Source organism: Ursus arctos, unplaced genomic scaffold, assembly GCF_023065955.2.
Source record: "Ursus arctos isolate Adak ecotype North America unplaced genomic scaffold, UrsArc2.0 scaffold_31, whole genome shotgun sequence".
In the NCBI taxonomy this organism is placed as follows: domain Eukaryota; kingdom Metazoa; phylum Chordata; class Mammalia; order Carnivora; family Ursidae; genus Ursus; species Ursus arctos.
In genome coordinates this window covers 15,802,441-15,827,462 of record NW_026622997.1, presented here as the reverse complement: position 1 = coordinate 15,827,462, position 25,022 = coordinate 15,802,441, and the positions used below count along the sequence as shown (strand labels likewise).

At 44.3% G+C, this 25,022-nt stretch overlaps 1 protein-coding gene across 1 annotated transcript in view; it reads left to right on the top strand.

Moving 5' to 3' along the window:
• ADTRP (androgen dependent TFPI regulating protein) overlaps window positions 1–25,022 on the top strand; it is a 65,795-nt gene that overhangs the window by 17,823 nt on the left and 22,950 nt on the right. Inside the window, exon 4 of the mRNA XM_044388746.3 lies at window positions 23,796–23,911. Within this exon, the coding sequence (XP_044244681.2) occupies window positions 23,796–23,911 (116 nt within the window). The remainder of the gene's footprint in view (window positions 1–23,795; window positions 23,912–25,022) is intronic.

The following is a 25,022-nucleotide window of genomic DNA, read 5'->3' as shown; positions in this document are numbered from 1 at the left end:
TTCTGCTTGGACATGTTTGAGATGCCTATCAGACAACAAAACTGAGGCGCAGAATAGGCAAGTTGTACCTCTGAGCATAGGGGAGATTTCCAGACTGGTGCCATGAACTTGGTTGTCTTCATCATAATGATTCTTTCTCAAGTTAAATAAGATCACCTCAGGAGTAAGTAAGGTTGGAGAAGATACCCCAGGACAAAGCCTTAGAACCTTCCATTTCCTGTGCCTGGGAGGGAAAGCCGGAGCATTTTAGAGGAGAGTGCGAAGGAGGTGCCCATGAGTTAGGAGGAAACCCAGTGCCCTTTGGCCTCCCAGAAATCAAGTATACAAAAGTTTCAAGAAAGAGGAAGTATTGCATATCAAAAGCTTCTGAGAGGCCAGTTATGATGACATTGTAAGATGACTTGAGTTAGAATTTTCCATTGGCTTCAGCAATATTGAACTCTCCGGTGACTTGCACAAGAGCGGTTTGATGGGTTGGTGGTAAGGGGAGATAGAGCCTTCGTCATGCTGTATGCGTTAGCTTCCTGTTGCTGCTTAACAAAGTAACCCATACCTGATGGCTTAAAACAACATAGATTTATTATCGTGTAGTTCTGGAGGTCAGAAGTTCAAAATGGGTCTTCTGGAATAAGGTCAAGACATCAGTAGAGTTGCATTCTTTCTGGAGACCCCAGAGGAGAATCGGTGTCCTTACATTTTTCTACCTACAGTCTGATCACATTCCTTGATTCAGACCTCTTCCACCTTCTTCAAATCTGTTGTATCATTACATTCTGAAATCTTCTCTGGCAATTTTCTACTCTAGGCGAGTTCATGTCAGAAAGAAAATATGACCGCCAACAATGACCAGAAAATGGTGTCGAGAAAGAACTCATCCTGTGACTCGGGGGAGGGCAGAGACACACCAGTGAAGGCCATGAATGGCTGGTTCGGTGGTGTACCACAGAAAAGATCCTCTTTCAGAGCCTTGTTCCCAGGGTCCTGAGCAAGTCATTGGCCACACCCCGATATTTCCTTGGATGTATTTTTAGGTTTAATCACTACAGTGTTATTTATGGGTTGTCCTCTTGTTTTAAACCATTTCTAGCTACCCCATTATTCATTCTATTCGGTCCCTAATCTAAGGTAGGTTAGGCTCTCCCAGGGCATTCACCTGGGAAACACTGAGAAGCTGAATGAATGCTTTAGGCTCAGCAATGAAATCTGAAGCTAAGCCAGGATTAGAGAGCAGAGTTAACTGAGGAAGGACAATAAAGCCAACTTGCCCCTCAGGAAGTCTTAAAGTAAATAGAGGAGATTGTGATAATGAACTGGCAAAGGATTACCAGTCTACTCGTGGTTTTATGTAACTAGACCCAAGCGATCACCGGGCCTGCTTGCGTCATCTCTTGGATGGAACCAGAATGGCCAAAGGTTATCTTTTATTTATTTTTTAAAAATCCTGATTCAGAGAACTTCCAATGTGTGCTGAAGAGTGGTGGCTTGCTTTCACAATTCCATTATCCTATGGTTCTCTATCAACAGGCTGCTTTCTAAATAAAAGAATACCCCTTAGAAAATATATCCCATTTTCAATTTTTTAAATGATCAAAACCATATACATATCTTCTAAGAAGTTATTAGGAATTTGAATAATTAAAATCATTCTGTGTCCTTGAGGACGTGCTGGTGGGTCTCCCCTCCTGCGTGATGTAATTCATCTTCACTTCCATGGCGACCATGTACAATACAACCAACCAGAAGAATGGCTTTATGTTGAAGAATAACCAGATGGAGAAACTCATAATAGAAGATCCTAAACCCCTCTGAAATACCAAGAGAAAAAAAGCCTAAGTGGGTAGGAAAAACTAACATCCCATGATCTCAGAACAGAAGTGAAAATGCCCAAGAGCAGCCCAGGTAGGAGAGACTTTTCTGTCAGATTCCAAGGAACATCCCCTGCCTGATGAGAGAGTCAACACAGAAAAGCCCCCTCTGCTTCTGGCTATTTTGAAAGCCTACTGGCAGCCATTCCAAGACAGCTTTGGAGCCCAGTCCTAGCTTGGAGCCGGGAGCCGCCCATGGGCTTTCCACCAGCTCCCACCCCCTTTCCTGGTCTCTGCAGAGCAGTCCCTTGTGCCTAACTGGAAATTCGAGTTTGTCTGAGTCCACCTTTCTCTCACCTCCAGGTCCTTGCATTACTGGGCAGTGGAATATTTCTGCAGGGCATTGTCTAGTCTCCTGGATGTTGACTCCCCTTACCCGCAAGCCACACGTCCATCACACAGATTCCTAGCTCTCAGACACTTTCTGTCGGCTTTACATTCTCAGCTCTGCCCTGCATCGCCCCCTCTAGATCCCATGGGAACATCGGTGTATGGAGGTGTTTGCTTCGGCAACTAATTCCTAAATTTCGCCTAATTCTTAAATTCTGACTCCACCACCCTACTGGTAGCCTTACTTACTTACCAGCTGTATCGTTTCTCACCTTCATGTGCTCACGAGATTCATCCATTTTCCCTAACCTTTTGCCCAAGAGCAAACTGAGGAGGACTGAGGACATGGGAGCAAGGAAGAGCTTTCTTCAGGGAGCTCGTGTGTGCTGAGTCGTGTGAGATTAGGTGCCTGACCATCTGTGGGAGTGGGAATAAAATTTTGCTCAAAGTGGGATCCTGCAGTGATTTTCACTTTATGCTCAGTGACTCTACATGACCATGGAGTGTATCCTTGCAGACTGTTTGTTTTGTTTTTTATTTTTACTTTTTAAAATTTTTTAAAAAGATTTTATTTATTTATTTGACAAAGAGAGACAGCGAGAGAGGGAACACAAGCAGGGGGAATGGGAAAGGAAGAAGCAGGCTCCCAGCAGAGCAGGGAGCCCGATGCAGGGCTCGATCTCAGGACTGTGGGATCACGCCCTAAGCCAAAGGCAGACGCTTAACAACTGAGCCACCCAGGCGCCCCTGTTTTGTTTTGTAGATCAAATCTTTGTTGCCCTACCCCCTGTGCTTTTGAGGGAGGGATGAATGAAGGAGTCTGAAGAGAAGCAAAACATTTTTGCTGGGTGCCCTGTTCATGTCTGTTGTGTGCTGGGAGTGGATGATGTAGGATACAGACAGAACCCCTGCTTTCACAGAGTGTTTAGTCTGGTGAAGGGACAGATGTTAAACAGTCTCCCAAATTCATGTTTACCCAAAATGTATACCCAAAATAATGTAATCTCCCAAACTTTAAGTATTCTAGAGAAAGACCAATAGGAGTGCCTAATATGGATTTGTGGGTCAGAAAAAGGCCTCTCTGTGGATGAGTAGCTGCTAGCAGGTAGGGAGCGGGGCAAAGGGGACTTCAGGCAGAGGTTAGCGCACAAGTGAAGCCCCTGGGGTGGGAAGGAGGTCGATGCACTGGAGGAAAGGAGAGCAAGGGAGACATGCCAACTAGGCGGGAGAGCAGCTGGTAGGGTTGTGGGAGCTTGCAGCCCCGTGGAGGCCAGGCTGAGGACTGTGTATCCTGTTTTTCCTGCCACGGGAAGACTGCAGAGTTTTTCCTGGGGTGTGACATGACGCTCTTTGTATCAGGAGAGGCCCACTCTGTCTGCCATCTACAGAACATTGTGCAGGTGGCGAGACCAATTAGGACATCATTGCAGGCATCCAGGTGGGAGTCCTGGAACTTGGGCCAGGGACGTAGGTGTGGAGATGGGCAGAAATGGAGGGACTGCAGGAGTATTTTGGAGGTAGAATTTACAAGTTTGCTGATAGGTTAAAGGATAAGGCAAAAGAAAAAGTCCAAGTTCACTCCCCTGATATTTAACACGAGAAACTGGGTGAATCTGCGAAGATGGGGAAGACATTTTTCAGGGAGGAAGGAGCCCAGGGTGGGGGGGAGAAAATCCCAAGCAGACTCTCCGTTGAGTACAGAACCTGAACAGGAGCTCAATCCCACAACCCTGAGATCATGACCTTAGCCGAAATCGAGAGTTGGACGTTTCACTGCCTGAGCCACTCAGGCGCCCCTGGCTAGAGCTTATTTTTAGGGAGACAACTTTGTGTAGTTGTGATATGCGTCATGTGCCCCGCACTGTGTGAGGCACATGGTTAAAAGTTTAGCAAATGTGGGCTTTCTTCCCCTTTTCTGTGGCTGTGGGCTTTGAGGATTCTGCTTAGCACCCAGCAGACCTAATGGCCCTTCTCAACTTGAATGGCGGGTCTGTGTATAATTGGGCACACGCACATACGTATGCTCAGTTCTAGAGCCTGCCATCAAGCAACCTTGGTGGCTGCATTTTCAGTCCTGACAAGTAAAGTCTAAAATTACTGGACGTTTTATTACTCAATTTCCCTACATCGTGGTGTCCCAGCACTGATCCTCACACTGGGAGACCCTCCAAGTCTCCGAAAGGTCTCTGGTCCTACAATCATGAGCCATTACTTATCTTCATGGGCCCTTCTTCATGAGTATTCTTGAGGAACGGCATTTAAAAAATTGCTTTTGGTCATCGTTATTGTGATTGTTGTGATTTCTTTCTAAATAAAAACCAAGGAACAGATGAGACGTGATTCTACACCTGTGTAAATAGATTGGCTGGCACTGATGCCAGTTTGAGGCCGAGTTCACAGTTGCACGAATGTTCTGTTCTTACCTTTGGCTTTCTAGATCTGGCCCTGCGTGGTACACTGACTTGACGCTGTTGGGCCAGTAAGGTTAAGACTCAATCCAAGGTCACCAATGTGGATGTCTGAAGGGGCTGGGTGGGCAAGGAAACTGTGGGAAGCAAGCAGATAGAAGAAACCTCACAGAGATTCTAGACTTCACTAGATTCCACTTTAATTTTCTCATCTTTGAAAACAGAGCAGTTCTTTAAGCACGGGGACAGTGAGAAAGGAGAAAAATCCTCTCAGTTCTGTGGAAACAGTAGGGAGTCATCTTCCATGGTCTAAAGGGGTAGATGTCATTAGGAAAAAAACACAAAAAACAAAAAACAACCCAAGTTGGAAATCTGCATTTTAGAAAATGTGAAACGTCCATATTTAGAAGTACTGGCTCCCAGTTTTTAGGACACTGCTCCGGCAGACAATACATGTGCCGACCAGATGGAGTTCGTGCACTGGCTGCCTTTTACAACCTCTGACTTGTGGGGTCAGCTCTGTGACTAGCTGAGTGCACTTTCCTTTTAATCAGATTGTTTTTCTTACTTATCATGAACGCCTTTCTCACTTATCATGATGGAGAAGATCAGGAAACACAGCAGGTTCTAATTCCACTGATTTAGACCCACATAAGACTGCCTTCGTGAAATCTGGGAGTGAGGGCTGGGCAGGTGGGCCGAGCCCTGTGATTGTGTAAGACACACACTTGTGTGGGGAGCTAGGTTATCACAATGTGGGTAGAACTTGGACTTCTGAAAGCTTTCGTTCATGCTTCTGTGACATTTTTTCACATATTCCCATCGTGAAAGTATATCTTTTTTGCCACTTATCTAAGAGTTTATGTACCCTATGGACACTCTACTTTTTGTATGATTGGAGAGAGATGGTGTCTTCTCTCAATTGTGGCTTTTTGTACATTTGGACCTGCCTTTCTTGTTGTGAACATACTTACCGTCCTTGGACAGCTAAAGAAACAAAATGCCCTGGATGCCATTAAAAAGACCCTCCCTTAACACAAAAATGTATGGGCATGTTGGCCAGTACCCCATGTCTCCACTCGGAGAATTAGCTGTCTCATTATGAATGTTTAAAAACAGAAAGAAAACCTAATGTTAGTCAGTGGCAAGAGGGCATGGCCATTGCTTGAAAATGCTGTTTTTTGCTATTGTCTGAGGACATCTGACTCGAACAGACAATACTACAGTGATAGTTGCTTTTTCCACCCATTTCATGCTTGACAATAAATATTCTTTTATTCATTTTTATTCAATATGCATTTATAGCAATGATTGGCAGAGACACTAAAATACTTAACCTATCAAATAGTATTTAATAAAAGCCTTTTGTCTCCCATCAGCCCAGGGAGGTTAGTATAAAGCTTATATGTGGGAACATTTTAATTAATATGCATACTTTTACTGACATATTTTAAAATACTTCGCTAACCTAATAATGTCACAGTTAGTAGCATTAAAATATCATGATGATCACAGAAATTGTAAGCCTGACACAAAAAGTGCTTAAGAAATATTTGTCGAATGATATTTGACAACTGGAATATGAGTTGCATTTCCAGGGAGAATGGGACTTAATGTTCGTGGGGATTTTTTGAGGTGGTGACTTCTGGAGCATGGCACAGATAATCTGAGACATCTTCAAGGCAGGTCGTCAGGAAATGGACCATCTGGTGAAGCATTTACTATCTTCACATCTGTTAAGTTGCTTCTTGGGCTGATAAGTTGAAAGGGATAAATTATTAGGAAATAGGGTGCTGGAGCTTGGTCAGGTGTTAGAGTGAATGGAAGCAAAATTTCTTTGCTCTGTGGCTAAGCTGCAAAAATGATTGATCTCTGATGTTTTCTGCAAGTTAATTTTTGATTTCATGAAAAGAATTGCCTTTCAGTACCAGAAAACCTCGATTTTGGCCCCATTTCTGCCTCTGTCTTACTATGTGCTTCTGGGAAAGTTAATAAACCTCTCTGGGTATTGGGTTCCTTAAAATAAGTGTGTTTCCAGGGGGTGCCTGGGTGGCACAGTTGGTTGAGCATCTGACTCTTGGTTTTGGCTCAGGTCATGACCTCAGGTTGCGAGATCGAGCCCCGCTTCCGGCTCTGCACACAGCGCAGAATCTGCTTGAGGCTTTTTCTCTCTCTCCCTCTGCCCCTTCCCCCTGTGCTCGCATGCACTCGCTCTCTCACTCTCTCTCTCAAATAAATAAATAAATAAATCTTTTTCTGTTTTGTTTTAAAAAAAGACTGTTCTGTCCTGTCTCATCCCTTTCTCTGATTCTCCTTAAAAAAAAAAAAAAAAAAAAGGTGTTCTTCCTGTTCTTCTCAGTGATGTTATTAGGAACAAAGAAAACAACATATGTGCAACATGGAGCTTTCAGTGATACATAAGGACTTGTGCCAAATTGTTATGTGCTTGGAATCACCATTACTCCTTCTCCATCCTCCTCTTAGTAGCAATGGATAAGCCCAGAACCACACACGGCTCCCAGAATCCCTTTCTCCATATGGTTCCCGGTGAGAGTCAGCCAATAATGGGCACTCTCCTGAGTGGTGCAAGAGAAGAAGCTATTATTCTCTAGTGGCAGCCGGAAAGAGCTGTGTGGGGAAACAGACGCGAGGTCAGCTGTGGCTGCCAGACAAGCACCTTGGAATCACACACTTTACACTACACGCAGCTGGCATCAATGGTGGCAGCTCCCAGAGACTTTTGAGAGTCGCCACAGCCTGTTGGCCAGCTCCCTTAAATCACCCCTCTCAGAAGTTTCCCTGACTCTTACTGTCCCACCCTTTCCAACGGTTGCCTATGCCTCTAAGACCATCCTCCTTGCAATCCCTCAATGAGCTCTGTGTTCCTGCTGGGATCCTGACTGATACATGCCCATAAAACCCCCTTCCTTCCGAATCATGCCCACACCCTTCATGTTAGAGAGTTATCCATCCAAAGGAAACAAGGTCTTTTTTTTATAATAATTTTTTATTATGTTATATTAGTCACCATACGGTACATCCCCAGTTTTTGATGCAATTTTCCATGATTCATTACTTGCGTATAACACCCAGTGCACCATGCAATACGTGCTCTCCTTACTACCCATCACTGGCCTATCCCAATCCCCCACCCCTCTCCCCTCTGAAGCCCTCAGTTTGTAAACAGAAGGAGGAATGAACCATGAGAGACTATGAACTCTGGGAAACAAACTGAGAAACAAGGTCTTGAGTGACTTTTGTTTCTGGCTGCAGAATGGAACTATAGCCCGAAACAAACATTACAAGACACCCAAAACCCTGAATAAAATATTTTTTAAAAGATTTTTAAATGTCTGACTTACTGACAAGAAAGTCATGGAAAGTCCCGAAAGCTAAAAAAAAAAAAAAAAAAAAAAAAAACAACTAAAGAGGGGCTAACAAAGAGAGGGAGGTACAATATTTGAAGGAAGGAGGCCATATTTGAAGAAAGAATCACTGATTATTTCCTAGAATTTTTGAAAAATTAACCCTCAGATTCAAGAAATACCAAAAATGGCCACACAGGACGAAGGACAGACATCTAGCCACTTGTGTGACACTGCAGACACCTTACACATGAAGAAGATGCTAGAAGCAGCCAGATTAACAAGATGGATATCCCAAATAGCTACTGTTAGACTGATAGCTGGTTTCTCATTAGCAACAAAGAAGCTGGGAGACAGTGAAGTAACAGCTTCAAGCCTTGAAGAAAAAAACCTGCCAGCCTATTTACTCCCTGAAAGTATCTTCTGAAACAGAGGCAAAATAAAGACATTTTCAGATGCGCAGAAACAGACGTTATCACCGACAGACCCTCAGTAATGAGAAAGGCTAAAGGGGATGCTTCAGGAAGAAGGAAAATTATCTCAGAAGGGGGGTTGGAGATACCAAAAGCAAATGGCAAGCAATTTGTTCAACTTATGGTGATTTAAAAAAAGAATGAGTTAAAATGCTGGATGAAAATAGAATGTAAATTGGGAGAAGGACGGTTGGAATGAAGGCATTCGTAGGCTGCCTTGGATTGGGGGAAAGGGGGGAGGGGGCTAGAGATAATGACTTCTATTATATGCTACCAAGTTAAATGAGCACGTTATAATGTCTAAAATAGCCCTACAGAAATGGAGTGTATGACTTCTGCATCCGTAGGAGAAGAAAAGCTGAAGAGGAAAAATAAAATACTACACTGATGAGAACTTGAGTCCGTGGTCAGGGGCTGTTCCGAAGCATAGAAAAAATCACAAGCACAGGACTCCATGTGGACTGGGTTCAAGGCCACGAATATAGGCGTGCTTTATGGCAGACAGGACTTTGTGCACGATTAAGTTTCCTCTCCCCCTGCAAGCATTTCTACTGTTCTCGAAGGCACAAATCTCTAATTATGCAACTAACCCCTAATTGAACTATTCCAGTTAATAATGTAGTCAGACATGGGGAAAAGAGTGGCAACATGGGTAGGTCAGGTTACATTTGAGTGGAAAATGCAAAGTTTCTAAAGTGGTCCTTCGAAAAGGGATAGGCATAAGCAAAGAAAGAGAATGAACAATTCAGCAATCCATTTTGTTTTGCCCTTTATCAGGGACGAGAGCCCTGTTCCCCAAGGCTTATTCCGCAGGCTGCTCTTTAATAATACTAAATTGTGATTATAGATGAATTTGGTGGAGTGTTCTCCTTTCTAATCCTGGCAGGTGTCCCTGGAGGGGAGGCCCTTAGACGTTTCTGGCAATTAAGGAAAGGCTCTTGATCATAAAGTGATCTCTCGAGGTGACCAAATTGCCTGCCTTCTATGCTGGGCAATGTGACAATTAAGCACAAGTGTGTGTTTCTTTATCTTCTGGTGCATGCTGTTTAGTTTATATATAAGTGATGTTCGGGGTCAGGTTTTTATGTTCTCAGGATTGCTTGATTTGCTTTCCCGTTAACATCAACATGGGAGTTCTGCAGAGACCTACAGAACCACCTGGGCCACCTCACCAGGGCTGGGGTGAAATGCAAGCCCTGTTTGCAAACTGGGATATGCCCCACTGAGAGATTTAACCAGAAACCGAACTCCCAGCTCTCCTCCGAGCCTCCGCTCGCTGTGAATGCCCCAAGATGAAGACTTTGCCAACGTACATGCTGCCTCTTCGCCACCCCACCCCCTAATTTCTTAATCCATTCTATTCCTGTAAGTCAGAGTCTTCTCGCTATTTTTCCATCTTGTCCCCTTAGCTTAGGGCCTTGCTAAAGCAAGATGGCAGCCTGCTGTTCAGCCACTTTTCTGACACCTGTTCTCTGGCTTCATGTCTTCCAAACCGACCACTCCAGGAGAAGATGAAAGGAAGGACATCCCTTCTCTCTACCACCCAAGGCAAAGACAAACCACAAGCTCTAACTTCACTTTCCTAAGCCGTGCCCTGATTCTTACCAGGCTTTTGAGGGGGAGGTGGTGGTGGGGTTGGCTAACTAGGAGTTTTCTTCTGCGCAGACAAGCCACATGAAAAAGAAGCAGAGAAGCCTCTCTGAATGGAACAGACCCGTAACAAGTATCATCTAGGCTTACTCTGCTTGTTCGTCTTATTCTGGTCACCAATTATCTCCACATGGCCAAACCCAGGGCTCCTGCTTTTGCCCCCAACTCACTCACTTCTCAGCAACGTTTGGCATAGTAGACTTCTTCCTCCTTGAAACTCTACCTTTTGGCTTGGTTGAGTAGCTTTCTTCCTACCTGGGTCTCTGCTGTGTCTTCTACCTGCCCTCCTAATGATGGTGTGCTTCCATGCTTGCCCCGGGCCGTCCTCTCTGCCAGGACACTCTCCCCAGGAACACATCCATCCCCGTCCAGGTGCCCAGTCTGCAGCCCAGCCCTCCTTTGAGTTCCTGACTTGCATCTCTAACTGCCTACCTTACTTGGCTGTTACGAACATATCTGTAGGTGTGTCCCAGACACCTCTGGGTCAACATGTCCTGAAGTGGACATGTTATACTCACTGCCAAATCTAGCCTGGGCTCCTCTCTCTCATAAAACGGAGCTGCCACCTTCCCAATTGCTCAAGACAGAAACCAGCATTGACCTTGCCACCTCCCTCCTTCCCACCACCCTCATATCCAATCCGTTAGCTAATCGTGTCCATTCTTCCTCTAAAATGTTTAGTGAATCTGTTCATTTTCTAGCTCCACTTTCAACACCCTAGTGTCCACAGTCTCTTCTCATTTAAAGCATTCACCACCTCCAAACTGGTCTTCCTGCTTCCATGATCAACCTTCTCCATATAACAGCAACATAAATCGAAACCGAGTGTTCCGTCCTGATACTCTTCAGTAATTTTTTGTTACACTTAGAATGATACCCAAACTCCCTCCTGTGGCCTCCATGTCGGATGAACCTGGCCTCTGCTCTGAGCCTGCCACCCTTGTGGAGCTCTTTCCTACACCAGGACCTTTGCATATGCTCTGTTCCCTTTACCAGAAGTGTTCTCCTTTGACTCTTTCATGGCTCACTCTTATCATTGAGGGCCCAGTTTAGAAATGACCTCTTCAGGATGGCCTTCCCTGTCTACCCTACTTAAAGTATGCTCCCCACTTTCTTCTGGTACAGATCCCTGTTTGTTTCCTTCATAACATATAACATGATTGGTATTTATGTGGTTTTTTTACTTGTTTATGGAAAATCTTGCTGACTAGACTATAAGATCTACAAAGGCAGGGAACACATATGCTTACCTTTTTTTTAATGTAGAGAAGGGGAAGGGCATAGGGAGAGGGAGAGAGAATCTCACGACCCTCAGATCATGACCTGAGCTGAAATCAAGAGTCAGACGCTTAACTAACTGAGCCACCCAGGCACCCCTGTTTACCACTTAATCCTAGCATGAGATAGGCCCTTCATAAAGATTGTTGCATGGAAGAATGAATGAACTCTTCACCTCTTACTCTGGTAGCTTTTCCGTGCCCTTGACTGGCTCCAGAGTTCCTCCTCAGGGGCAGAGTGGGGTGTGCTGGGGCGAAGGGGGCATTGGAGGCAGAGAGGAAGCTTTAGGAAGTCTGCCTTTAGAGTCTGTGGCTGACACTAAATGCTTTCAAACTGTGAGGTGTTCTTTTGTTCAGATAGTTATAAATGAGGAAAATTCTAGAAGGATTACTGATGCCTTGAAATACCTATGCACATTTTGGTTGTTCTGACACATAATATACTACTGACTGACTTAGGTTCAAAGAGATGCACAGAGTCATGGTAATTATGTATCTTTTATTAAAGGAAAGATACTGTTTTTTCTGACTGGGACTGTGGCTCAAAGGTGGATGTTCTCTGGCAGAGATGTGTTCAGGTTTTTTAGGCTTACACCTTCCTCTGTTACCACCATCATCGGATGTTAATAGGTAACTGAGTATTCAAGAAGCCAAAGAGAGTTCAAAAAAGCCATTGAATCAGGGAAGAAGATTGGGAGAGGCTGAAACTAAGAAGAATGAAGACATGACCACGTTGGAGTTAACCAGATGAAAGGAAGGTGGTCGAAGGAAAAACAAGGAGAATCTATTGAAAAAACAGCCTCTTTCCATCTCTGTGAAAATGTGTGAAAGGCCAATTCCCCAGCCTCTTCTGACCATTTTTTTTTTTAATGTTCAGTTAGCCACTGCAGAGTATATCATTGGTTTCTGATGCGGTGTTCAGTGATTCATTAGTTCCGTATAACACCCACTGCTCATCACAACACATGCCCTCCTTAATACCTATCATCCAGTTACCCCCCACCCCCCTCCCCTCTGAAACCCCTAGTCTGTTTCCTGGAGTCCATAGTCTCTCATGGTTCATCTCCCTGACTGATTTCTCCCCCTTCAGATTTCCCTCTCTTCCCCTATGGTCCTCCGTGCTACTGCTTATGTTCCACATATGAATGAAACCATATGGTAATTGTCTTTCTCTGCTTGACTTACTTCAATTAGTATAATTCCCTCCAGTTCCCTCCATGCAAATGGTGGGTATTCATCCTTTCCGATGGGTGAATAATATCCCATTGTGTGTATGTACCACCACATCTTCTTTATCCATTCATCTGTTGAAGGGCATCTTGGCTCCTTCCACAGTTTGGTTATTGTGGACATTGCTGCTATGAACATTGGGGTGCATATGCCCCTTCTTTTCACTACATTTGTATCTTTGGGGTAAATACCCAGTAGTGCAGTTGTTGGGTCATAGGGTAGCTCTATTTTTAACATCTTGAGGAATCTTCATACTGTTTTCCAGAGTGGCCGTACCAGCTTGCATTCCCACCAACATGTATTAAGAGGGTTCCCCTTTCTCCACATCCTCGCCAACATTTGTTGTTTCCTGTTTTTTAAATTTTTGCCATTCTAATTGGTGTAAGGTGGTATCTCATGGTGGTTTTGATTTGTATTTCCCTGGTGGCTAGTGATATTGAGCATTTTTTCATGTATCTGTTAGCCATTTGATGTCTTCTTTGGAGAATTGTCTGTTCATGTCTTCCGCCCATTTTTTTACTGGGTTATTTGCTTTTTGAGTGTTGAGTTTGAGAAGTTCTTTATGTATCTGGGATATCAGCCCTTTATCTGTAATGTTATTTGCAAATATCTTCTCCCATTCTGTGGATTGCCTCTTTGTTCTGTAGACTGTTTCCTTTGCTGTGCTGAAGCTTTTTATCTTGATGAAGTCCCAAAAGTTCATTTTTCTTTTGTTTCCCTTGCCTTTGGAGACGTGTCATGAAAGAAGTTGCTGTGGCTGATGTCGAGGAGCTTACTGCCTATGTTCTCCTCTAGGATTTTGATGGATTCCTGTCTCACATCGAGGTCTTTCATCCATTCGGAGTTTATCTTTGTGTATGGTCTGAGAGAGTGGTCAGGTTTCATTCTTTTGTATATAGCTGTCCAATTTTCCCAGCACCACTTATTGAAGAGACTGTCTTTTTTTCCATTGGATATTTTTTCCTGATTTGTCAAAGATTAGTTGACCATAGAGTTGAGGGTCCATTTCTGGAGTCTCTATTCTGTTCCATTGATATCTGTGCCCGTAATACCATGCTGTCTTGGTGATCACAGCTTTGTAATATAGCTTGAAGTCAGGCAATGTGATATCCCCAGCTTTTTTTTTTTTTCTTTTTCATCATTCCCTTGGCGATTTGGGGTATTTTCTGGGTCAATACAAATTTTAGGATTGTTTGTTCCCGCTCTTTGAAAAATGCCAGTAGTATTTTAATAGGGATGGCATTGAAAGTGTAAATCACTCTGGGTGGGATAGACATTTTAACAATGTTTATTCTTCCAATCCATGAGCATGGAATGTTTTTCCATCTTTTTGGTCTTCCTCGATTTATTTCATAAGTGTTCTGTAGTTTCTAGAGTATAAATCCTTTACCTCTTTGGTTAGGTTTATTCCTAGGTATCACCATAAGATACCTAGGAATAAATCCTCAGCCTCTTTATTGCTGGGCTTGCTTGGTTGATAATAGATCCAACCATGAGTTTCTACTGAAGAGCAAATAGGCTACTAATGGGGTATATTAGCATATGTATGTGAAGAGTGAACCCACAAATTTAGAACTTCAATAGAAATAGAATGAGTTATTTGGTGGCTGCCATGGAACCTAACATTTGAACATCTCAACAGTAATCAAGAGTCTTCTTATGTTGAGGGCAGAATTAAAAAAAAAAAAGCCTCATAAAGGCAGGGGAGAGTTTAGCATTTCACTTCCCTTAATAGGAACAGATTTTACCAGTGAAAATTCAGATTTAAAGGCTAAACAAAACAAAACAAAAACCTTTGTGGGTTTTTTTTCTGAGTGTGGAAACCAAAAAGTGCAGGATTATTTCAGAGGGTTATTCCAGAGAGTTCTCCTAGTATGAACTAGTTAGGAATAAAAGCTTGTGTGTTTTGGGCATCTGTCTCAAAACACATCTAGGAACTCATAAAAGCCACATTTTACTATTCAGTGGTGAGAAGGAATTTTGTGACCTTTTGAGGAAATTTTGTTTTGTTTTTCCTAAGAAAACCACGATAAGGAAGTGAAGCAAATTTCTTGGCAGTGGGAGGATTATCTCAATGCCCCAGGCTTGCGTTCCCAGGGGTGTAAGGGGCTCTGAGCAAGCATATTGTCATCAAGTTGTCCTGCATGTAGGTTCCCAAATTTCGCACTTAGAAAGTTGTTATAATTTCTACCCACCCTTGGGGTTTGTGGAACAAATGGCAGTGGCAGCCACAGAGACATCTCCATGCTAGCCCTTCCCCAGTGCCCAGGGGCTCCAAGGTCCAAGTCTAAGATTACCATGAATAAAAGGCTGAAACCCAAAGGTACAGGGAACTGGACAAGGAACATGGGCGTCAACCTGGAAGGAAGAACAAGCAATTTGGGAACACAAGAAACAAGCTCCTGGGTGCTCATTGCAGCCTCCTTGTTTCTGAAACCAGGGATTGGGGCTTATGCCTTAATACCGTCTCAATACTTAACACATTCAACCATATTTATCAAAATTTTTTCTTTCTTTCTTTACCTTACCTCCAGACCTTCTTTGTTGTTTTTTTTTTTTAAGATTTTATTTGTTTATTTGAGAGAGAGAGAGCACAAGCAGGGGGAAGAGCAGGCAGAGGAAGAGGGAGAAGCAGGCTCCCCACTGAGTGGGGAACCCAATGTGGGGTTTTATCCCAGGACCTTGGGATCATGACCTAAGCTGAAGGCAGACGCTTAACCGACTGTGCCACCCAGGCGTCCCACCTCCAGACTTTCTGACTGCTCCTTGTCAACTACCTCTGCAAGATGCCCTTCCTTTGCTAATTACTGAAATCAGGTATTCTCAACTGGGATTAATTTTGCTCACCAGGGACACTTGGCAATATCTGGAGACAGTTTTGATTGTCACAAGGGGGGAGTCTGTGCTCCTGGCATCTAGGGAATAGAAGCCAAGGATGCTGCTAACCGTCCTACAATGCCCCTCCTGGCCACCGCCGCCTCCATGGCTGAGATCCCCTGCAGTGAGCCCATGCGTGCCTCCTCGCCCACCTACAGATTACCCCTAAACCAACCAACTACTTGTGTTCAGGAAAGTCACCAGCCAGCAACTGCTGCTCTTGCAGAACAGCTGGTGAGTCCCTTTAGGAATACCCTGATGGGTCAGCAAGGGAGAGCCAGAGTCAGGAAGGAGAAATTGTGGAAACTCGTCCATCATGGGATCAGTCATGTGGGGAGTTTGGAACTCTGCCCTGGTGCTTGTGCTCGCAGGGTGCTTTCCTGCATTGCTGTTATCTCCCAGGGAGACCAGCTGCCTACACATTGCGTCCTTTATTTCCATCGTGATATGATATCTGAGGGGAGGCAATGGTGCCCTGAGACACCGTGGCTCTTAAAGCAAGAGCAGATTCTGGTGCCTCTGAAACTTTCTCTTTCTTGAAAAGAACAGTCTCCTCCCTCCAACTTGGAGCAGCTTTCTAGAGAGCTGCCCATCTGTCTATGTCTTAAAAACAAGTCTCCATGTGTGCTATCTGGAGCCAGGCACAGAAGCAGGGAGGAAGGGTGGATTACACACTGATACAGAGGAGGAGATACAAAGAAAATAGCGAACAAAACCTGGGGGGTTTCCACTTGGCCCGATCTCCAAACGAAGGGCCACAGCTGGCAGATCCCAAGATGAACCAAGCACAGCCTCTGCTGGTTACATGTTTTGACTTCCTGCGGGCCCCCAGGCTCCTGGATGGTGACACACCTTAATTGACTCTGCAGTTCAGTTGTCATGACGTTGACATCCTGAGCCTGTTCCCAGTAGTCACACTTGCTCACAGGTTTTCCTGTGACCCACAACACCCACTTTCAGCATTTGGGGTGCCATCGATAACTGGGGCAAAAGATAAGGGTAATCAGCCTGAAGAGGGATTGACGTGACCATGAGATCACTGACAGAGCCTGGCATGTGGCTGCCGATGTCAGTTGAATGTGGCCTCAGCAGCTGTCTTCTCATACCAGGAAGCCAGACTGTCTCCCCAGGTCAGATGGAAGACTGCCCCTTCCTCTTCTGCCCCACTCCATCGTTTCACTGATTCATTCATTAATGCCAGAAATAGTAAGTGACCAGAGTAGGTCGAGTGCTGTGTTGGGCAACTGGAGATGAAATGGGGATAGCCCTAGACCTCCAGCTGGTTCCATCCCATTCGGCCAGTATCAGGTGAATGCAATCATGTGAGGTCCAGCTGGGCCAGGGAAGGGCCATGCTCCCTGGAGGTAGGGATATCTACACTGAGCCCTGTAAGGCGTGGGGGGAAGGTGGAGGAGGCTGAAGGAGGGGAGGGGCAAGTGTGTGATATATCAGTGGTGAGGGAGGGACCTGTGGGTGGAGAAGGAGTAATTAGGGGGTGAAGGTGGGGTGAAGGCTGCAGGTAGGAGCAGTAGAGCATAGAAATAAAATGGGCAAGGTGACCCCATCATCAGGGGCTCTGCAGGGTGTATTCAGGACTTAATTCTACTGTGTAATACATAAATTCAAATTCAGAAAATTGATTAAATGCATTTATGAAGCAGAGGAGGAGTCCTGAAAAAGTAGGAGGGAGAGATTTGCCCTCAGAGTTTCTAATCTAATGAGAGTAGGAGAAAAAAACTGACCACGTAAAAATTAAACTGACAGCGTAAAAAATAAAACTGAATGTAACTAAGCACTAGAGAGTCAAGTGTGGCCCCAAAGAGCTGTGGGAAGGACAGGAGCGTGAGCATCTCGTGCAAAGGCAGCCTGTGACGTGGGCCTGGTGTGGACGTGACGTGGGCCCCAGAGGTTGCAGGAGGGGCTGGGCACTCAGCTCCCAGAAGCGGGATGGTTTCTCTGGTGAGGCTCCTTATTTGCAGGAAGAGGCTGTCAACGTTACCACTGACTAGATTCCTCCAAGCCCTTAGATCTCTGTGTCATCAACAGTGTAAAATACCTCCACTCCAGGCTCTAAACAGAGACGAAAATACTGGCTGTTGTTTGACTCATAATGGGAACAAAAACAAGCAGAAACACCCAACAGGGGGAAAATGGTATTTCTGGGGTCCATCTATTAGTCTGATCATCGGAAGCCTACATAATTATACAATATTATCTCCTTACTGGCAGAATCCCCTTCTAGAGATTGTGTTTTATTATTTTGCCTTCAGATTTTATCAGTTTTGGAAACTAGATCTCTGAACTGTTCTGCTTCAGGGACACCACCTACTAGTGGAAAATACTAGTGGAAAAACTTGATTTCCCCAAAACACAGACCAAAAAAAAGGACTGTTCATTCCATCTCTCTCTTTTTACTTTGGCTGTCCAGAAACCTCTTGCTAAGTTTGCATCTCAGTAACAGCAGCCCAGCAAACCTCTGGTTGGCATATTTGCATTTCAGTGTTTTCCTGGGTCCTGATTTTCTTTTATATCTTCTCATGTTAACGTGTGTGCTTTTGGTTGTGAGGCATCTTAAAGGTGTGTGGGGCTAGTTGGGAGAGAAGAATTAAAGATCTCAGTAAATGGAAAAAGGAGACATTCTAGGGAAGGAAACAGAATGAAAGACCAGGACGAGAGCCTATTGAAACACTGCAGAAAATCAGAGGGAGAGATGAGATTAGGGAAGGAGGGTAGACAGTGGACTGAGGCAACAGGGAGCCACCAAAAGTTTTTGAGCAGGAGTAGCAACGTGAAACATGTTTTCAGAAGGTTGGTCTAGGGGCGCCTGTGTGGTGCAGTCATTAAGCATCTGCCTTCGGCTCAGGGTGTGATCCCACCGTTCTGGGATCGAGTCCCACATCAGGCTCCTCTGCTGGGAGCCTGCTTCTTCCTCTCCCACTCCCCCTGCTTGTGTTCCCTCTCTCGCTGGCTGTCTCTCTGTCAAATAAATAAATAAAATCTTAAAAAAAAAAAAAAAAAAGAAGGTTGGTCTAATTGCGATGTTGAGTATGTACCAAGATAGGAAAAAGCTGAGGAGGTGATGCTGGGGAATAAAAGCCTGGGCCGTTGTGGGAAGAATTAGAAGAGAAAAGTGAATCCGGTTTGGTTATAAGACATGAAGGAATGAGTTGTAGATTATAGCAGGTGTCTAGGGCATTGCTATGGCCAAAGAGAATTAAACAAGGGGAAGGGATTTGGGTGCTTTGGAGAGGTATGAAGAGAGAGGAGGAGAACAGCAAGAGGCAAATATATTCCTGGATTGTAGTGTCCTAAGATCGCAGCTCGCTCTTCTGGCTTACCCTTAACTGGATTGAATCTAAACAGCCACTTCTTCACCAGGCTAGTTGTTCTCAAAGCCAACTAGCTTCCCACTGGAAAAATGCTGCTTTGAGATCTTGGCCAAAATACTTATTAACCCAAAGGACAACAGTGTAGTAAGAAATCACTTAGAAACGCCCTTTAGAAGATCCAGAAAGTTATCATTTAACCACCTGTTCAATTCATGTACGAGTTCATAAGTAACACCCTGCTTTTCTTTCTCAGCCCAATGGAGCATTTACTTCTCTTTCCAGGTCAGGAAAGACTATTCACATTTCTCCCAAACTTTTTTAATGAAAATTTTCAAACCAAGTGCAGTTGAAAGAAGTTTACAGTGGTCTTCTGTGTTACCTGCCACTTAGAATCTACTCTTCATAGTTAACTGAATTTGCTTTATCTCAAATCTGTGCATCTACCAATCCATCAGCTCATCTTATTTCTGATGTATCTCAGAGTAAATTGCAAACAGTACTACTCTTCTATGGTAAATAAGACTATTGGTTTTTAACTTATGTTTTCTGAATTTTTCTAAGCTGTGCCAGCCTGCCTAGGTAGACCGTAAAGATCAAAGGGAAGCCTGTAGCTCTTTCTGTGGGTGGTTTATCTTCCCAAACCCCCTCCCCAGGCATTTAAACATTGGCTCTTTAATTATAGTGGTGCCTAGCCTATGCACTAGAGTTTCAAGGAAGTGGAAAAGGGAATTTTTACAAATCCAATCAGAGTGTCCTCCAAACTCTAGTATTGGAGGCCGAAAAGACTCCTACAGGTAGTATAGGTGGAAAAATTTATAGAAAAAGAAAAAAGACATATAAACAATACAACCCATGTCTACATTTCTGAATTTCTGCGTATCAGATGGACTGAAAGCAAAATTGTAACTGTAACGACATAGGGGTTCATGGAGAATACAGATGGTTTCTGCTTTTGGATACAAAATATTCCCAGGAAGATGTTCACTATTGTCCCAACCTGTGGGTTTTAGAGGCAGAAACTACGGTGGTGAGGAATAAGGTACAAGTTTTTAGCTGGCAAATGAATGGTAGTTAATGAAATCAGACATGGCCTTATTGGGATTTACAAAACAATTATTACCGTGTGTTTCTACCACATGTAGATTTTGAGCTTAAGGAACATGATCCAGCAGTGAATTAACAAGCTGAGTATAACAGCATTCTATTAAGGTTGTTTTGCCTCCCTTTTCATGTCTGTTGTATTTATATTTATGTTTTAATTGATGTTTTGGCCATGTGTTTGCCCCTGAAGAGATTTTGTAAAGGCTTTCATGTTTTCATACATAAAAAATGTTATATTCCATGTATAGTAAGTAAAAAATACCCTAATGTCTTCAGAAATGAGAACTTGCTGGTGTAATAAGAGGCAAAGTTTGAGACCGAACAGAAAGTGGGCGATATTAGGTAAGCTTAGAGACAGTATCTCAAGGAGAAAGTCTCTCCATGACCAGTCCAAGAGACTTGTTTCTCTTGGTCAACTCAACTCAACACAAGGGCTAGTCTGACAAGGAAAGGAAATCGAGGAAAGGGGCAGAGATCATATTTTTAAATGTTATTATCTAATTTTTAAAGTGTAGAGGTTTCCTGAATTTCTTTCACTGGAGGAAATTAAGTGCTCTTGGCCCCCCGAGGATCTTAGAGATAAGAATGTGACCATCCTAGGCTTATGGACTTAGTCTTTGGAGCTGTGTGACAGTGATGAAAAACTCTTGGCTCCATGGGTTATCTCAGGGATTAAGGCTTGCCTCTTTCACAAGATGCAAATGCATCCTGTGGTACGTTTAGCCTCAAACTAGGGAAGCTGTTTATAACAGCTACGTGCCTACTGGTATGAGGTGAGTACAAGTAAGTGCTCATTATGTTTTCTGTCACCACTCACGTGACATTGTAAGAATGCTCTGCGGGCTGGTGAATGTCAGTACTTATGCACAAGGCTATCTTGCAACCAGGGAATCTACAGAGCATGACTGTACTGATACTTAAATCACGACTTCATTCTTGGAGTTCCATCTCCAAGATGCCCAGATGGAAGTAGGCATTACACCAAGGACAGGAGGAGAAGGCATGATTTAGTAGGAAAGGGTGGGAAAAGAGCAACACTGTCCTTTTAACCGACGTATCTGGAATGAGATACTTAAAGAAAAATCTCCCCAAATGATGGCTAATTGACAAGGAAAGATAATTTGATTCCATCGTCTCCATTCACACATACTATTGTTTCAGCCCGTGATGTTTTGTTTACTCTGGAAGGAAATATTTTACCCCCTCTGAGATAATTAATTTTTGTCAGCTTCACTGTTTATAAGGGAAACTGAGAAACTGTTAATTGAAATACAGAATGAGTCACTGTTTTCAGTAATTTTTGGCAGCATTCTAATTTGTGTCAATCCCAGCCTAATTATTAGATTTTTTGGAAGCAGAAAGCATATTTGATTTTTCTCTTACTGATTTTTTTCTTCCTTTTTTTTAAAAAAAAATATGTGCTGCCTGACAAAGGTTATACCATTGATATGAACACGAGGTAAAATACCAGCGCACTTGAAATACCAAGAGGTTTAATGTGTTACGCTTGGCTCTTTGCACTAGCCCACTGTTTAGAAAGTTCACAGACTGTGGTCTTCCTCCTACCCCCCAGTCCCGACGAAACAACGCTGTTCTTTTAAAGACCTTTTAGTTGGTATTAAGCCACAGTATATGGCCCGTCACTAATGACATCACTGAAGTAAACTTTCCAGAAGTCATCAGGGAGAATTCATTTGGAAATCCAATTGAATGTCCCTTGCAAAGGGCAGGCTTCTAGAAGAGGTGACCAGTCATGCATTCCTGAGTTATTTGTTGTAAAAGCATTAATCACCCTGAACTCATTTGCTTCTAATGTGAGCGCACTACATTATTCCACAGGAATTCTGTTACCAATGATCATTAATGTAGAGATCTGAAGCTGCTGACTATGGGCAGGGTTAATAAAATCTGTCAGATCAATGGCCAGGATAATGGGACTGTTAATGCTTCCTAATACAAGTTGGATCTTCCTGGGTGTGGCAGAGTGAAGGCAGGCAGAGAGGCAGGTGGCTGTGCTGGGCAGACGGCCCCATCACTCGCCTCCCGAGGTGGCCTCTGGGTGAAAAGAGCATTGATGTCCATCACCGGGCGTTGCCAGGGCTCTGAGGCAGCACGGCTGGGAGTGTGGGCAGCAGCTGTGGACTGGGGAGGGAGCCACGGGGCGGCCACGGGGCAGCTATGTGACCATGCTCCAGCTGCTTGCCTGCCTGCCTGCAAGCACCTGGTGCTGTGGACATCCTAGAACCTTGCTTCACCCCACTCCACACCGGGCCACCGATGAGATGAAGGATGACAGCCACAGTGATCCTCGTGACAATCACAGCTAATGCTCACTGGAAGCTCTCAGGGGCCAAGGACTAAGCCCTTTCCATACTCTAATCTCAATCCTCAGAGCTGTACTTTCCATGACATGTGGACTATTGCCTATTTGATAACAGAGGAGGTTGAAGTTCAAACAGATTCAGTAACGGATCCAAGGTCAGATTTGAAAGCATGTGCCCTTAATCACTATGCTCCTGTATTAGAGGGAGAGACATAGAAACTATAGCCTAAAATCAGACCAAAGAAGGTGCAGGATGTGTCAATTGGCCTACATGTCTTGCCACTTGGACAGGCAACCCGTCAGTATGTTTAGGACCAATCTTGGACAAAGTCAGTAAAAGCCATGATTCGTCTGTAATGCTGCTCCTCTGAGCTTTGCAATTAAAATGTGGGTACCTGGGGCCTGTAAGAGGCCTCTTTGCTTTGTGCCACCCACTTGCAGCCCTGTTGGGGCCGCAGGAGGCCCTCTCTGTCCAATAATGCTCTATTATTAAGATTTGTTCTTTCTCATTCCACCCCTGCCCCATAAAAACTTGCCACATTTCTTGTTATCTGAGGGTCTTGATCTCCTGACTATCCCCTAGCTAGTTCAGGTCGAGTGGGAAGATGTGGTCCCCTGGGGCTGCCTCTGAGCACAACACTGACATGACTGACAGCAAAGGCCATCCAGGGCCAGCACCCAGGGCCCCAGCAACATAGCTGGGCATGGGAGCACGGTGACACAGGCTCTGTGACATTTCTAAGCCCCAGCAACTACGGTAACTGAGGTGCTGACACAGCTGTCTTGGGGCACAGGCATGGGAACAGGATGGAGTTCAGAGGTGGAGGCTAGAGATGCAAGAGGCTGCCAAGAACTGGGGAAATGAGGGGCCGGGATGAAAGAGCAATGGTGGTTGCAAATGTAAAAACTATAAAATACTAGCACTATTAGATGTTCTCAGTAAGCAGTGTTCTCTGCTCACCCACCCCCGAATCTTCCAAATACACATCATAAGTGCTAGACTACATGGCACAGGATAGAGATGCAGTCGGACTGAGTGAGAGAAATTAGCAAGAGGAAAATGCAGGGACAGCTCCGTGGAAGATCGTGTTGGCTGTGAAGAACGTGAACGATTCGAATACAGGGAGAGAAGACAGTCCCCACAGAGCGTTGAGGCATGAACAAAAGTGTGAGGGTGGGAGCGAGCACACTGAGTACAAAGGGGAATGAAGGAAACAGTCTTGTTCTAGGGGAGGAGTGTGTGTGTAAGTGTGGGCGTGTAAGCATGGGTGTGCAAGTGTGTGTGCATGTGGAAGGAGGAAGAGGAGAACAATTAGCAGGAGCAGAGAGGAGGGTAGCACATTACCAAGAGCCTGGTAGCCAGACAAAGGACTTTGGGCCAACATGGCAGGCAATAGGGAGCCACTGCAGGCCCTGGGGCAACTAAGGAGCATGATCTGAGACAAGTCATGGGAAGTTTCATCTGGTAGTTGCATAAGAAGGTAGACTGGAGAGGAAAGAGAGAATTAGGGGCATGGCAGGCAGCTGGGGCAGCCTGACATTATGATTATCATTTTCTCTCCTCCAGCACACATCCATAATGCCCTTCACCCTGGCTGAAGTCATCATCAGGCCGTACTGCTATCCACGGAAGAAGAAAGGTCTCACCTTGTTGGCTCTCGCTAGCCTTGCGTACATCAGCAGGTAAGGATTGCAGAGAGAACATCTACTTAGACTTTTTCCTTCAGAACTATGAGGGATACTCCTGAAGAAGCATGCTGCTTTGTAGGAGTGCTTCTATCTTGGGTTAACAGGGATTTAACCATCACTAACTGTCCATGTAGGAAAGATTCCTATTGTTTGATGTTAATGCCACGGAAGCATCACGTGCACCAAAGTACACAAGTGTGCATGCACAAGCAGCAAGCCAGGCCTTCCTCTCTCCCTCTCACGAGGGAGTCATCATTGCAAAGCTACGCTTGCTACTTTCCCCAAGAAAATATTGATCATTGGCTCCATTGGCAATTAAAATGATTGGATGTTTATAGCAGCAATGTCCACAATAGCCAAACTACGGAAAGAGCCCAGAGGTCCGTCTACAGATGAATGGATAAAGATGTGGTATGGATATACATTGGAATACTACTCAGCCATCAAAAAGAATGAAATCTTGCCATTTGCAACAATGTGGATGGAACTAGAGGGTGTTATGCTAAGCAAAATAAGTCAATCAGAGAAAGACAATTATTATATAATCTCACTCATATGTGGAATGTAAGAAAAAAAAACAGGATCATGGAGGAAGGGAGGGAAATACAGAATAAGACAAAACCAGAGAAGGAGAAAAACATAAGAGACTCTTAATCATAGAAAACATACTGAGGGTTGCTGGAGGGGAGCCGGTGGGCGGGATGGGGTAACTGGGTGACGGGCATTAAGCAGGGCACGTGACGTAATAAGCACTGGGTGTTATATGCAATGGATGAATCACTGACCTCTACCTCTGAAACTAATAATACACTACATATCAATTAATTGAATTTAAATTAAAAAAATAAAATGGGAAAAAACTTAAAAAGAAGAAAAAATAAAACGTTTGGATGGCCGAATGATCTGAACATCCAAATATATTCCATCTAGAAAGGCATTTGATGAGCATGCTAGGTTTGACCCAGTCCTGCTGCCTGTATTTTTATGGGCTCATTTGCGTCAACATCTGGCACTGGAGCTCCTACAGGGCATTTGGGCAATTGCCCAGGGGCTTGCAGAACAGCCTCGTTGGAGACATGAGAGGTAATTCAAGTAGCTGGCCTAG